The sequence below is a fragment of the Juglans regia genome, chromosome 11 (genome assembly GCF_001411555.2).
Source record: "Juglans regia cultivar Chandler chromosome 11, Walnut 2.0, whole genome shotgun sequence".
Lineage (NCBI taxonomy): Eukaryota > Viridiplantae > Streptophyta > Magnoliopsida > Fagales > Juglandaceae > Juglans > Juglans regia.
The window spans coordinates 27,166,470-27,182,729 of NC_049911.1; the positions used below are offsets into that span (position 1 = coordinate 27,166,470).

At 34.6% G+C, this 16,260-nt stretch overlaps 2 protein-coding genes across 2 annotated transcripts; both read right to left on the reverse strand.

Moving 5' to 3' along the window:
* Positions 1 to 6,978: 6,978 nt before the first annotated feature.
* LOC109007713 lies at positions 6,979 to 7,711 on the reverse strand. The gene is made up of 3 exons (XM_018987498.2): positions 7,458 to 7,711; positions 7,286 to 7,360; positions 6,979 to 7,188 (listed from the first exon to the last, which is right to left on the reverse strand). Exons 1-3 carry the CDS (start codon positions 7,620 to 7,622, stop codon positions 7,132 to 7,134), a joined length of 297 nt encoding a protein of 98 aa, XP_018843043.1. The 5' UTR covers positions 7,623 to 7,711; the 3' UTR covers positions 6,979 to 7,131.
* Positions 7,712 to 11,747: 4,036 nt separating this feature from the next.
* LOC109007712 (3-hydroxy-3-methylglutaryl-coenzyme A reductase 1) lies at positions 11,748 to 15,750 on the reverse strand. Its single transcript, XM_018987497.2, has 4 exons — positions 14,668 to 15,750; positions 13,920 to 14,101; positions 12,584 to 12,930; positions 11,748 to 12,500 (listed from the first exon to the last, which is right to left on the reverse strand). The coding sequence occupies exons 1-4, from the start codon at positions 15,642 to 15,644 to the stop codon at positions 12,258 to 12,260; spliced, it is 1,749 nt and encodes a 582-aa protein (XP_018843042.2). The 5' UTR covers positions 15,645 to 15,750; the 3' UTR covers positions 11,748 to 12,257.
* Between the last annotated feature and the right edge of the window lie 510 nt (positions 15,751 to 16,260).

Consider the following 16,260-nt stretch of genomic DNA (forward strand, 5'->3'; position numbering starts at 1 on the left):
AATCAATGGTAGTAATTAGAGAACTGATGTTCGCATTTTAGTTTGTAGCCAATCATAATCGATAACGTTTAACGAGATGTATTCTTTATATATTCTAATTGGTCATTCGTCTAATTATAATAATTAATTAATTAATTTATCAACAACACTGGTTTTCAAAATTGTCTGCGATTAAAAATATTATTAACCTGCAGAACTCAGCACCTGACTACTGCATGCATCATGTGGAATATTTTGTTTATTTAAATAATTATAAGAAGATAGAATATTGATGGGAATCACATGGGAATTGATGTAAGCGGCCTCTCCGTTTGAAATTAAGATAATTACTTCTCATGCCTAACTTTTGATGAGCCACTAGCAAAAAAGCTAACCAGCTTCTTCTTCTAGGTTTTGCATCTTTTTATACGTTACGTACATTATTGATAATTCGAGTTTGGTTTGTAAAGTGGAGGCTATAATATTATATATATTTATATATATATATATATATAAACACACACATATATATATATATATACGTTTGCCACATCTGTCAAATTGAAAAAAAAAAAAAAATGTTACTTTGAATATTAAAATAATCTAATGTATAAAAATAAAATTATTATTTATTTATGTTCATCATTTATTATGAAATTTAAATTATATTAAAAATTCAAATTAATTATATAATTTTTTTTTCTTAAAAATGTACAGTAAAATTTTATTATTTATTTAATGATAAAAAATTAGTATTTTAATTATCTATTTTATGTTAGTTTAAATCAATATTTAAACTTCTATCGTTAGATTAAATCTGAAAATTAAAGATAAAGAGTTGCAATTTAAAACCTATAAACTAATATTTTTCCCCACCTTTCATTTCTCCCTCTCTCTCATTCCCCACGCACGATTATGGTATTACGTCGCATATTGACATTCACATAGACAAACCCAAAAAGAAACAGAAAAGCAAAACAAACGTGAAAAAAAAAAACAAACCTCTTTACTGTTCATTACTGTTGATGAACAATAATAGGATAGTCTCTTTTAAGATATAGGCAGATATATATATATAAATTGAAGTTAATTTTAAGTGTATGATAGAATATTTATATTTTAATTATATAATTTATGTTAGTTTAAATCAATATTTAAACTTCTACCGTTAGATTCAATCTGAAGACTAAAGATGATATATCACTTTTAGTATTACTCTATAAAAGTCTAAATAACTTAAATAAAAATCTAAAAAATACTTATCACACAAATTTGATCCAATCAATTCAATTATATATACTTGCTTTACAAATTCTAATACAATAACTAAAAATTCAAGAATTATAAATAAGAATTACATAACAATCTGACTATAAAGCAAGCATTTGACAGAAGTAATAATTTATTTTACTCTTTAGATGAATACAAAAAGAAAATCTATTTAAAGAGAAAGAGGTAATATAAACACTTGCGAAAAAAAAAAAAAAAAACCTCTACACTGTTCATTATTGTTAATGAACAGTAACATCAACAGTAATGAACAGTACATGTATAGCGGCTTTTAAGTATAGGCAGAGATACTTAATTTGAGGGCAACCATTATATATCATCACTTCTGTCTTCTAGGATCTGAAAAGTTATGTTAATTTGTTTTTATTTCTTGACAAATTATTTTTTTCAAAGAGATTGCGTGATGTTTGTGCACTCTACAACTGTTAATATTATTTCTCTGTCTTTAAATATTAATGGAGCATAACAAAATGAGATTAGGGCTACGATATTGATTCTCTAAAGTTGAATAATATGATAATGAAACAATAATAAAAGGAGGAACAAGGCAGTACTAATGGAATAATAAGACCAATTAATTATAATTATTTCCATATACAATAATGTATCGTTGCTACAGGATGCTCATGTTCACTTGGCAAGGAATCAGGGATGGATGGATATATATAACTAAATTGAGGGATGATCGAATAAGTTCTTGAGTTGCAATGTTTTTATATATGGAATTTCAAATTAAAGAGTTCTACTATATTTACAAATTAAGGTGTGTCAAGTTTCAACACTACTCAGCCATAATTATAGTTATAAAGAATTTTAAAACATTATCAATATATATAATATGTGACACATTTTAAAACATGATCAATATATATAATATGTGACACATTTTAAAACATGATCAATATATAATATGTTTAATGTGTTGGGAGTGTAAAAAACAAATTTGCAAATAAATGTTTTCGATCACTAATAAAGGGTAATAAAATATTTACTCGGCTAGAAATTTCTGTCCACATTTGATTAAGAGAGAGTCAAAGTTTGAAAGTATAGTTGGGAAGAGAGAGAGAGAGAGAGAGAGAGAGAGAGAGAGTAATATTATAATAAAAGGTGCACATTAAACATGACAAATGCATGTCATGCCCGGACCCCTAAGCACCCACTAATTGATCATGTCTTTAAGTTTTAATTATAAATTAGAAAGGAATAAGCATTAAGCAAGTTGGTTACTTGCTTTAATAATATAAGACTAGTGGAGCTAGACGCACTGCCTGCCTTGTCAGCGCCAATTGGGCATGTGGTAGTCCACACCAAACCCCATTTTGTCTCCTTCTCTACCATGGCTGCATGGCTCCTTTTTCCTTTTTTTATTGCTTCTCTTAACCCTAATTAATCTAATCCTAACACTACATTGGCTTAGTTTATTTGTTCACCAATGTTATTTTAGCTTTTATAAATTCTATCTGCAGTCACTTTTACGTACTCTTTTATATATTTTATTAATGTGATTAACTGTATTATTTTTTTAATATAAAATAATTATTTTGATCAATCATATTAATAGAGTACGTAAAAATATATAAAAATTATTGTATATAGCAGAACTCGCTAGCTTAATATATATATTCTAGAGAAAAAAATCAATGGTTGGATTCTGTGGATAGTTATGTGCAACCCAGAGAGTGGCATTTGTTGGGCCAAACAAGAAGGTGACAAAATAGAAAGCAGTCATACCCGGAAAGGGGGGGACTTCAACTCCAGGTACTGCTTGCCCGATATATGACAATTACTAATACGATTCAACAGTGAATTTGAAACAAAATCAATGGATTCAGATTGAAATTTTTAATCTAAAATGAGTTGGTTGAAATCGACTCACCCGAACTTGATTTGGTTACGTTTAGATAGTGAGATATTTTCAGATATTTTATAAATAGTAATAAAAAAATAATGATAAAATATTGAATAATAATAAATAATAGTGACGTATTTTGAAATACCTAAACTATGCCTTAATATGATATGAAATGAACCCAACACATGGCATTCACAACCTGCGAACCAGAAACAAATCCCCTAATTGAGATTGAAAGACCGTGATAGCTCTAATGAAATGGGTCGAATTAAGATTGCTTTGTATATGACATTGATCCGAAAATGAATCAACAGTCCTACCTTCGCTGTTGCCTCCCTCGGACACAAATAAAAATTCAAAGAAACTTTGGTTTGAATTTCAGGGGTTGAAGCGGCCCCCACGGACTTGAAAGACAAAGCGAAAGTGGATCCGAACGTACATGTGGACAGTCGGACAAGGCAAGTTCACGGTAACGATCTCCAGATGGACAAGCAAGTGTCAAAGACATCATAGTCAAATCAAATAATGAGAGAGAGAGAGAGAGAGAGAGAGAGGGGTGTATATGGTGGATTGAGGCCCATGTTGTAGTGGGACAGGGTTCACGTGTCCTGTCATACATATGTGCGACCGTGGCCACGAGCATGCAAAGTAACGTAGGTTGCACCTTTTACTAATACTGTTGGGCTTAGAAAAGGCGACCGCAGCAGTCGTTCTTTCATTCCAGCCCATGTTAATTTCATCCAGTACCTTCCTCCGGAGGTTTGTTTCTTAAATGGCTTACATCTTGAGGAGCACACTCAAAAATGTCTGCTAGCTAGTGCCTGGTTTACAGCATATTTATGTCTCGTCTTGTTGCCCCCGAACCAACCAATTCAACCCAACATTAACTTTGATTTATGCATCCAACCTCCATAATAATAAGGAAGGGAGAATTTAAACACATTCCGGCTGCATCAAATGTAAATTTTCCAAGAGAAAAGAAGATAGAATAGAGTAATTCTACATACAACCGTGAAGTACGTAAATGCCGCGTAATCACTTTGAAAAATAGTGAAATCTACTATTAAAAAATTAATTTTTTTTATGTAAATCTCATGTTTTATTCACTTTTTTCAAATCGATTACGGGACGGTTGCATAATTCATGGTTGCAAATATCTTTTCTCATAAATAAAAGTCTTGAAACATCAATTGTGTGATAGGGTAGGCAACAAAATGGTCATCGCTGTTTGTGTGTAAAGTTAACGAGAAGATCCATGAAGACTACAATATTTCAGCAGAGGTTGAATGTACAACTATAAGAAAACTCAAGATTAGTCTAAAAATTCCAAAAGATTAATCCAGGATAACTCCTCATAATATCAAGTACAAATCTAATTAGGGAAAGGCCATCTACGAATTCATGCCTTGTTAAAACTAACTGCTGCTGGTACTAAAATTATTACAAGTTTTCCTCCTATGCATTGAGAACAGTCGTATATTTCATCCAGCAACTTGAATGTTGCTTAACAAATGTTTCTCTTACTACTGCCTACCACACAGGCTGGGTTCAGAGGTTACCAGATGGAGAGATTCAAATAATTTGATCACTAGCACAATTCTAGCCATTACTCAGTAAACTGATATAAATGGTCATTTAAGATATAAAAAATACATAGTATTACAACCTTTTGAGAACAGATCTAGAAATAGAATTTCAACAATGAAATATTTGCAGCAATTAGGGACTCCATGGCTCATGGGAACCTCATCAAGAACATTGATGGCACATTGGATGAAACATCATACTTCTTGAGCGAAGTTTGGTGGTTTCCAAAGAGAAACCAAGTGCTATGGCCGCGTCTTTCAACCTATCTGTGGTTGTGTTGGGACGGTTACAGAAAGCCCTCAATTTAGAACTTTCAGCCAATTAGGAGAAGCAGGAAGCTTTCCCCACACGCACTGCCATTTTTTTCTGTAACTTACACTGGTAGACAATGGACCTTGAATCTAGGATCTCACTCTTCAGCCCATTCTTATCTGAGGGAGAAAGTGCCATTTGAGCCAAAGCTAAAAGAAGATAGCAGCTTTCATTAAGACAACATTAAACTGGTGTTGATCATATACTGAAGACCTATAGGGTCTATTGCTGGCCTTGACAGGCACTGTTCCATCATCCCCTCCTCCCCCCAAACAAAAAAAGTATAATTCAATATGCTTTTTAAAGGCAAACTAAGAACATCTTTTTTCTCCTAAGGTTCCTTCATCTATAAATAAATTAAAACCAAAGAGATTTTGCAAGCACCATACGGTAATGATCATGCATGTCTACTGCCTTAATTCCTTTTCATTTCATATTAAACTATCTTTTCATTGTTTGTTTGGATAAGTGAGAGGCCCTAAAGAAAATGGGGGAGGAGAAGGGATCTAAATCAGCAAGCTCAGCTTCAGATGTGTGGCAATGAGCCAGTTGTTAGCTCTGGCAATTATAGGTAAACTTCTCATCTCTCCACAAAATTAAAGATTAAAAAAATGCCATAAGTGCTTAAGGATAATTACACCCAAATTCAGCCATTGTTACAGCAACCTAACTATACTTAGTACCAACAAGTTCATGTATATGAGTTTGTCTTATTGGACCAATCCAAAAAAATAAACCTGTTGTCTTATTTAAGATATTTTACTAGTTTGAGTATTTTTTTTACTATCAATGTTGGGCAATCTTGAAAGACAATAGCCTCGAATTTTATTAGAACTTTGTTATAGAATTTTATTTTATTTTAAAATCTTGAAGTTGCAAGCCTATAAAAATGCAGTCCAGTCATATTTTAAGGGCGTTGATTATTATTATCTAAATTTTATATTGAAAATATTCTGTGAGAGAGTTTTTTCCCATCCCTTGTTATCTTAAAGTAGATTCTTTAAGGTTTCATAAGAGTTGTGTGATATACGTGAGACCAATCTCATTTCTATGACATTCCGCTCTAACTGCAGCGTCGGATCCTGTTCCACATGCTACATTAGACTCAGACCCAAATCCAAATTTAAATGAGATAGCTTCTTCAACAATGGTTGTAATCACTATTTGTTCTTTTTCTTAGTGAGACTCAGATCCACACTTCTTGCCCAGACGAGCCACCATTCAGGTGGTCTCCATGATGCCATGTACCGCATCAAGTCACCACAAACCTCCTATTTCACATAGTATGGCAAATTGAATGATGAGAGCCAATGGACTGACGATAGTAGCCCCCCAAACTACTACTCACAGAGAGACGCCATGCAATCAGATACTTTACATTGTTCAAAACAACACCAGAAGATAACACGTGCTTTCGTTAGGCCCATGTATATATGCTTTAAGTGACAATATACAAGATGAGAAGTGCTACAGTCACAAAAGGATTTCGCACAAGTAAACTCGCAAATTGGAGTTACTTTATGTGATCCATTAGATCTACTTTATAATAAAAATAACTTTACAATTTAACGTACCACATCAAGCCACGTCAGTCTTTGGATTTATTTTGTGAAATTCCTTTGTGACTAAAGTATTTCACAGTGAGCACATAATATGCAAGCAGAGAGCAAATGCATATAAATTTTTATTTTTTTTTATAATGAATAAGAGATTTTATTACCAAGAATAAACATAGCCTAAGTACATAGGAAGTATACAAAAGGAGATACCTACATACACTCAAAAAACTGAAAAAGACTAAAGCAAATCAAGAAAATCATCATAAATTTTTATTTTTATTTTTTACAAGCATAGCAAATAAATTCATCATGGTCACATAAGTGTGCTCTTATGGGTGATTACCTCATCCAACCTTATAGTAGCATCAAAGATCTATGAAAGCATTAATAAGTCATAAGGGGCAACGAAAAAGGGGCATTCCATATCTTATTGCAACTTATAAAAATAATCCGCTATCCATACAAAGTGATATCGACTTATGAACCTTCAACTTAGGGCCAAATTAACGACCACCTTAACTTACAAGTACCAAGTATGCGATGTCCAGCACTTTATTCCTCCTGTTTACGAGTTCCTTTATTCTTGTTACCGTATATCAAACCAGTTTCCTGGAAAACAATTTCCAAATCGAACCAAATTAGAGAAAACCACACAGAAAACGAACAGCTCAGTAAAAAATAAGCCACAATTCGCGTTATATTTTACCTGTGGGTCGGGAATTGGTTTTCGTTTCTCAACATAGCGATAAGGATCATCCAAAGCAGCAAGCGCTGCCTTTTCCTGTAACAAAAGAGTACTCTAATCCTCATCTGAGTTCAAAACAAATTGGAATTGCTGTGTATGAATGGAGATAGAGATCGAGAATGGACAAACCCACCTCTTGTTCACGCTGGAGGTCTCGGGCTGGCTTGACCCAAAGGTAGTAAGCTAGGGTTCCAGCCACGGCCCACGAAGCGAGGTTGGTTCCTCCTCTAAGACCTCCCATAGAATTGCCTAGAAAGGACCTCACATTTCCCAAAGCTCTTCCCCAACTACTCCTCATCGAACCGAAATTCAGAGCCTGTCCTCGCTAATTCTTTTATTCTTCCCTTTGGACCTCGCTGATGATAAACCCTCGACTCCTTAATAAACCCTCGACTTTTACGGATTCGTGGACTTATATTTTTATAAAAATAATTATATTTTTTAACATTTTACTATATAAAGAAATTATTTATGCAATTTTCAAGCCTATAAATTTAGGCAAGTCCTTTAAAAAATTGACTCAATAAAATAATACTAATAATAATGCTTTTCTCGAACTTGTATCACTCCTCTCTATAAAATTGACCATTTGAAATAATGTTTTCAAGAGAGTATTTGTCATATTTTCTCATAATACCTGTTGAAAATTTAAATTTTTGTAATTATATTCATTTAATTATTTTATAACTTATTTTTATCTGTTCATAAAATAATTAAGTTTTTAAATTTAAAAATTCATCTTTAAAAAAGAAATTCTGCAACAAACCCGATGTCCGTTTGGATACAGAAACATTCTCAATCTATCTCATCTCATTTCATTATTACAATTTTTCTAAATTTCTATACAAAATATAATAAACAATTCAACTTTTTCAAATCTCAAAATAATAATAATATTAAAAAATAATATTCTAATAATATTTTATTCAACTCATCTAAAATCATCTCATCTCATCTCATTTCACTATCCAAAGTTTGCGTCTAAGTTTTTGGGCGTAGAATATGATCATCCTTATTTACACCCAAGAGTTTATTCAAGTTTTTTATACCCGTTTTGATGATGATCTCCTTGCCGAGCTTGGATTAACTAGGCATAGTGCTTGGCTTATTGCATTCATTTATAAGGAGGGACATATGCTTAGAGGTTGCAAAGAAAATAAAAAAGAAAGGAAGGAAGTGGTATGTAGGACTGTTCATCCAGGTTCCGACCCAGGAATCCGAGTATGTCCAGACCAGAACTTGGATTTCAAATCCAGGCTGAAACCCAGATGAATCTAGGTTTTTTAAAACTTGAATTCCGGGTTCAACCCGGGTTGGGTTTTTTTTTTTAATACACAAAAGCTTATATTGTATATTGATGTAGAATTTGAATGATTTTATAAAATCAAATCAAATCAAAATGCATGGGACATATTACAAAACACATACATTACTTTAATCATACTCCAATACACAACAATAAACTAAAAAGCTTGGTCTTCTATTTTTTCTTGCTCCTTATTCTATTATTCCCTGAAAGGTTTTTTTATCCTCATTAGTTTTTATCTCTGTACAGCATGAATTTATTGTCTTATCATTGATGCTACTAGACTTCCTGAAAGAAACCATCACATGGAAGTATTATTAGATTATTGTCAAACTAATAAATGATACTAGTATTCATAAGCAGTATATTGTAAAACTAAAAATTATTGAAGTTTAAGAAATAAAGTCATGTAAATTGGAAATCTATATAGCACTGAATTTTCCATGCAATTACCAATAATTTAATATCAAGATTTATAATCGTTATCAAATGAAGAAATCTCAGAGGTAAAATATTTTTTTTATAAAAATAAATGTAAATTGAGATACACAAACAGGGTGGAATGCACAAATAGAATCACAATCAGTATAACTAACAAAGAAATATGAATACATGTATCATCTAACAGAGTGATCGAGAATATCTTCACTCACAAATCTTTTAACTTTTTCAAAACATAAATAGATGATGGTATGGGTCCTTCAGGTCCACTAGCAAGCATTTCACTCACAAATCCACCTGCAGTTCATCAAAAGAGAAACATAAACAAATCAAAACTTTTAGATGATTAGCATAAAGATTTAAAGGTTTAAAAAGTTATAACCAAAGGTTTAAAAAAAACTCCGAAGTCTAAAAAATCGTGAACTCACTTTTTAAAAAAAGAAGCAACAATGTATTCGTACACATGTTACCCAATTAAGAAATGGAAATTGCAATGATTTGAGTTTGGCTAAATTTCGATCATCACGATTACAGTCCACGCAAGAGATGATTGTCATTGTTACCCAATTTATTCCTACACATGTTAAGATGTATTTAGCGTGACATCTGAATTTGGTTTTCAGTAGCTGTGAGCACATAAGGCATTAATGTTGATTGCTGAAACTCTCATGCGCAGAATAAATGTTCATTCTTCGATGCATAAGCCACAAAGTATAATACTTTTGCCCTTTATTTTTTCCAAAAGAAGATTGATCGTTTAAACACATCACATATCAAGAAGCCCTTTCTTTCTCTTTCTTTTCTTCTATTTTCTTTGACAGTAGCACATGGCAACTTAAAATAAATAACTCCTATAACAACTGAGACAAGATATCCAAAAAAAGAGTCTAAAGTTCATAACTTTCTAACTTAATAAACCCAGACTCAAAGGAAAAAATTTGGTACCCATTTTATTTACTCGAAGCTTGAAAAATACCCATCAACGAGGAGGAAGAGAAAAGAAAAAAACATTTGAGAAAATCCAAAGATTTAACCATATTTACATTCGTTGTTCACCGAATCACCAGATTTACCCATATTTACATTTATTTTTTTATGGAAGAAAAAAGGGAACGGAAAAATAGAGCAAAAATCTCATTCGACAAGTTCCAACCACAAAGAAGAGACCCAGTTCACCGAATCACCAGATCTATCCATATTTACATTCATTGTTCACAGATCGTGAGAGAGAGTTACCGAAAGGTCGCTGGCAAGACAGACACGTCAACGAGAGAGAGATCAAGCTCAGCTACCACTTGACCTGAATCTGCCCACTAAAATCTGAAATGGGTGAAGCATTAATAATGGAAGTGGAAGACGTCAATGGTAAAAATGCTAATATTTCATGCTTTATATCTAAGACAATGGAGCTGGTTCCTAACACATTTAGAACCTCTATGGATCTCGATAATGTAGAACAGCAACCTCGGAAACTCGAAGATGAGAGAGAGAGAGAGCGCATCAGAGATATGAAGTTGTGGTTTTGGGATTTGACGGGAACCATGGAATGAAATAGAAGGGGGGGCGAAAACCCTAGCCTTCATAAAGAGATAGAAGAGTATCGAGTGGGGAATAAAGATTTTTTTTTTTAAATATACATAAATCTGAGTACCGAATTTTCAATCAGGATTTACCCGATTTCATACCCAGACCGGACCGTATAGGTCTAGGTTTTGTAATGCGGGTTCCAGCCCAGATAAGATCCGAATCGAAAACCGGAACCAAAACCCGGGTATCCGGGTTCTAGACTGGGTCGGGAAAAAAATCCGACCCAGATGAACAATCTTAATAGTATGCTACAAACACTTGTAGCCAAACACTTGTTGGCTAATGCTATGTTGAAGGTGTCCCTAAGGTTCTCTCTTGTCTCAGTGAAGGTGTCTTAGGTATATAGTAGCATGAAATATATGGGAAGCATGATGTCCTAAATTGAGATAAAAGCCATCCAAATAGGGAATAGAATAGGTCTTCCATGTTTATGCTGTAAATGATATGAGTTTTTTGAAGAGTCAATTTATTATTGGTCTTTGATGATTTTTTTTCAGCACCTTTCTTCTTTTCAGGTTTCCAGTCTGTAAAATCTTGGTTTTGATATGTAACATGAGTGATGTTACTCATCATTTCACACCACTCTACATATTTTAAAATTATTTTATTTTATTTTATTCATATTAAACTAATTGAGTTGTTCTACTTATCATCCATACACCACATATTTGTTATAGAAAAAATGAAAAATAAATTAAAATAAATATAATATATGAAGATGATAAGTAGAATTATTCATGTAACATTATCTTAGGTGTGTTTCAACATTTTGTACAATCTCAGCCAATCAAGAGAGATCTTGTCCTTTGGTACAATAACTTACAATAAATCAATGAGTAGTGTTAGGTTGCCGCCCAACAATGACCGCTGGACGTGCCGCCTAGCACAAATATATCTTTTTATTTTTTATTTTTTTATTTTCATATTTTTTTTAACATAATTAAATATTTTTAAAAAATAAAAAATACACCAATACATTAAAAGTTAATTTTTTAATCATTAAATAAAATAAAATAAAAAATAAATATATGAACAGAAAATAGAAGACAAAGCGGAATTCTAACATTTTAAATCAATTTGCACAGCAACTAAAACGCGTTAATGCAGCAACCAAAGTAGATACTCATACTCTATTCAAAGTTCAAACAAATCAATATATGGCAGGTGTCATTCTTGTGTCCCAAGTGACAATGGGACAAAAGGAAAAACATGCCCCTTGGATTCTGGACCCCAAGTACTAACTTATAATAGCAAATTACAACAAAAAAGACGGGACACAGATTAAAACAACAATCAAGACATCAAACAGGCTAAATATTTTGGTGGGGGCGCTTAAGCTCACGGGTCGCCATGGGATGCAATCATACTCGCAGAGAGAGAGAGAGAGAGCGCAAAAACTACCCATGTTTCGTTCTCTCCCCTCCACTTTCTACAATAATAGTAAACTTTACAGCTATGAAAGCAAAGCAATCTCACATGAGCACCGACTACCTTAATTTGCTTTCCTCTCCCCCACTCTCTCTCTCTCTCTCCCCTCTTTCTCGGCCACTTTTGCCTTTTATTTCTGATTCATTTGATTTCTGGGGCCAATTTTTTTCTTCAAGATGCAACTTTGGTCACATCTTTGCTGGATCTGTTGTATTTCATGTGACTCTTGACAAGCTGCCCAGATGCAATGGCAGACAGCAGAGAGAGCTCCCCAGCCAAAACTGCACCAGCTACAATGGTGGCCAGAAGCCTAGAGTTTGATCCTGGTGACTCTTTGTTTGCACCCTTCACACCGATCAAATTCAAGCAAGCAGACTGAGATGCAAGCTGAGTTCCACCTCCAATAGTACCAACCTGACAGAAAAATATGTCAAACGAAGCCATTAAGTTACGGATCAAACTAACTATAATCATGCCCATATGAAATTATCAAGTACCTCAATAGAAGGCATAGACACAGAGATGTGAAGATCCTTCCCGTCATTGACAGGTTCCAACATGGTGATGCAGTTAGAACTCTCAACATTTTGTGCTGGATCTTGGCCTGTGGCAATAAAGATTGCAGAAACGATGTTGCTGGCATGGGCATTATATCCACCAAGTGCACCAGCAACTGCAGAACCAGCGAGGTTTTTGAGCATGTTAAGCTCTACAAGGGCAGCTACATTGGTCTTCAACACCTTCTTCACCACCTCCTCCTTGATTATTGCCTCACAAACAACAGATTTTCCACGACCTTCAATCCAATTTACAGCGGCGGGTTTCTTGTCCGAACAAAAATTTCCTGGTCAATTAAGGAATTGTAAATACCAGAAAATTGAACGGATATTGCAGTATGTATTGTTTCTCTAGAAATATAGCTGAATTGACCCAACCTAAGAAATTTATTGCATTGTCTCTTCAGAAGTATAGGCGATTGACCCAACCAAAGGGTATGAGCTCGCATACATCGAAATGAAGAGAGATATCTAAAGACTGAGCAATTGCAATGAATTCAAGCTTTTTACTTGTTAAGTTAACTGGTTATAAAAAAGGAGTCCAAACGACATAAAATCCTAAAAATTGATAGTACTAAGATATCAAATTAGGAAATCTCAGAAAATTTGTTCACAGTTGAGGGGAGAGAGTTGGCGCTGATAATTATTTCTCCACAAGTATGCATACTTTTGTTTATGAGTAATTGTAAGTTTTATTTATGTTTACAATAGGCACAGCCAATGTGCATGCCTGGCGATGCATAAAAGGCACGTTTTTTTTTTTTTTTTAAATAAGTAGAAAAAATAAAAAAATATAAATACACAAATAAAACTATCACTGTCATGCGAGAAAATCTGTGAATATTGTACCCATTGACGTCTGAAACAGTAAAATACTTGAAGGAAACTAAGGGACGCCTCACCCTTTTCCTCATATAAAATGACTTGGGAATTCAAAAGTATGTAGACAAAGGATACAGCTCATGTGCCAGTGTTGAAGTATCAATATTTAGAATGAAAACAATGCTATGAATGAAGATAATGAACACTAATCAACTGACATTACCACCAAAATAACTAAAATATTTTGACAGATGTCGGAGGTAATGATATCGAATTCTTGACGGAAAGGAACATAACATGCTTCTATTTGTCAGTAAAAGATATACAGATTGAATAAGATGAAATTTTTATCAAAATCTGTACAAAAAAAGAAAACTGTGGGCTCAAATTAATTTCACTACCCGCTTCACTGAAAAGTCTCAGTTAACTATGGTAGCAAAAGCAAGGACCTTACCCGAGATGCCAATAACATCCATGTCAGGGAAATCATCTTGAAGGAAATCGAGGACGTTCTGAACCCCTTTAGACACCATGTTCATGCCCATTGCATCGCCTGTGCTGCAGCTGAATCTCATATAGAGATTCTTTCCAGCCATGGAGCAGTGAATACCTTGGAGCCTTGCGAATCTACTAGATCTGCAATCAGGAAAAGAACACGACTATGAGTGAAAAAGCTTAAGAACTAATACTCCCTTTTAATAATATTAAAATTTTGTGATCGATGGGAAAAAAGAATACTCACTAAAAGTCTGATAGTTTGGTACAACTATATAACTTCGCTAAGGTGAAGTTTCATTTCAATAGAGAGTTTTCATTTCTTTTCATTTGTCCTCTTTCTCTGGGTAAAGATCCTATTTTTATTTTTATTTTCCTCTCTTGAAAACGGAATTAAAAGCACTGATTTTCTTTTTCACTGTCACTTTGGAAACAAAATTTAAAATTCGGGTTCTAGCCTCCGGTTATTTAACTTTACTTCTTTCCTTCCATTTTTGTTCTTAAAAACCTATCAACGTCAACAGGTTTCAATTAAGAGACAGACAAATCAAAATCAAAGTTAAACGCTACAGAGAATCGTAATACTTATCAGAAAATATATAGACAAATCATAGGCATCAACCAGGAGATTAATAGACAACACATGAATTAGGGAAGAAAAGCCCGTCAATTCTGGAGAAAATGAAATCAACGTAATAAAGCTGAACCTGTTGAAAACAACGCCTAGTGTCTCGAAATTGTTGGGATCCTCCAAGAAGAACTTCAATTCCGAAGCCCTTTTGGCCGAGGCAAACCTCACCACAGGGGCTCTAGTCATTGCGTCCCTCAGCAGGATGCTAGTTGCTCCACCAGAGGCGTAAATGGCCTTACACCCTCGGTTGGTGCTCGCCACAAGGCACCCCTCGGTGGTGGCCATGGGAACCGAGTGCTCGAACCCGTCGAGAAGCAGCGGGCCTGCTATACCCACCGGAATCTGCACGTATCCCACTGGCATTTCGCAGCATTGCCCCAGAATCGACTCGTAGTCCAAGCCTTCCAAAGGCAAACCCTGCAGCGACCTTCCAGTCATTCTCTGCAGCGCCTCGCGCCGGATTGAAGCCGCTCTCTTACAGTCCCCGAGTTTCGATTCCAGTGAGTACGACGGGATCGTACCGTCCACAACCAATTTTACAATCTCCTCGTCCTCTTCGGAGGACAGAGTCGAAATTATCGGCTCGGGATTGGCCAATTTGGGTGGTGTAGGTGGCGTTGGAGGGACAGCAATGCGAGGTCTACGGCGGGGATCATCGTCGATGAGGAAGTTCCGATGGTGTTGGGGGTCGTCCAGGTCCCACGCGTCGTGGGAGGCGCGTGAGATGAAGGACTGTACGAAGTCAATGCCGAAGAAGCCGAGGAGGTAGATGAATGAGGCAATGAGAGATACAATGGCGGCGATCTCGGAGAGCGTGACCACGTGGAGGGGCGTCGAGTTACGGATCTTGTCTCGCCACCGGTGGAGAAGGTAGTACGCCACCGAGAAGAACAGCGTGAAGAATACCGCGTTGGTCAGGTAAAGTGGCAGCGGGAGCGCGTCCGATGCTCTAAGTGTCGGGGAGGGAGATCGATGATCAACGGAAGAAGATGACCTATCGTGATCGGTGGTTCCCCGTGGAGGCGGCCTTGGTGGCCGTCGGCAAATGTCCATTGGGATCCTTTTTTGGGGGGGGCTGGATTGGCGGTATACGAAATATGAAAGAGTGGAAGTGTGACAGAGCACAAGTTTAGGAACAGCAGGGTCGGTTTCGTTGGGTTTTTTATAGGTGAGCTGGGTGGACCGTGTATACATGTGCGTTGGGGGGCAGACGTAGATCCTGACAACTCATTCCCCCAATATCTCGCACGACCTTCGTCTTCTTCTTTTTTGTTAATGAGATCGGCTACCGACATTGAATAATTATATAAATTAAATTGATAAACTGATATAATTTTATAAAATTTATTAGATTTATTCTATAATAAAAATAATTTTATAATTTAATATATTACATCAAATTATATTAATTTATGAATTTTTTTTTATATAATTTTTTTTAACTAAAAAAGTAAGATTTTTGAAAAGTAATATTTACAAGCATGCAACATAGTTCGGAAATATAACATAATTTAAAATTTTCTAAAAAGATTTAAAAATTTAAATGTTAAGATTGTATTTTTCTCATATGTTTATAATCATTTATAAAACTTAACATGTAAAAAAATGAATCTCATTAAAAATAATAATTTCAAGATGAGACCCACATTTTACAAAAATCTTCTCAAAA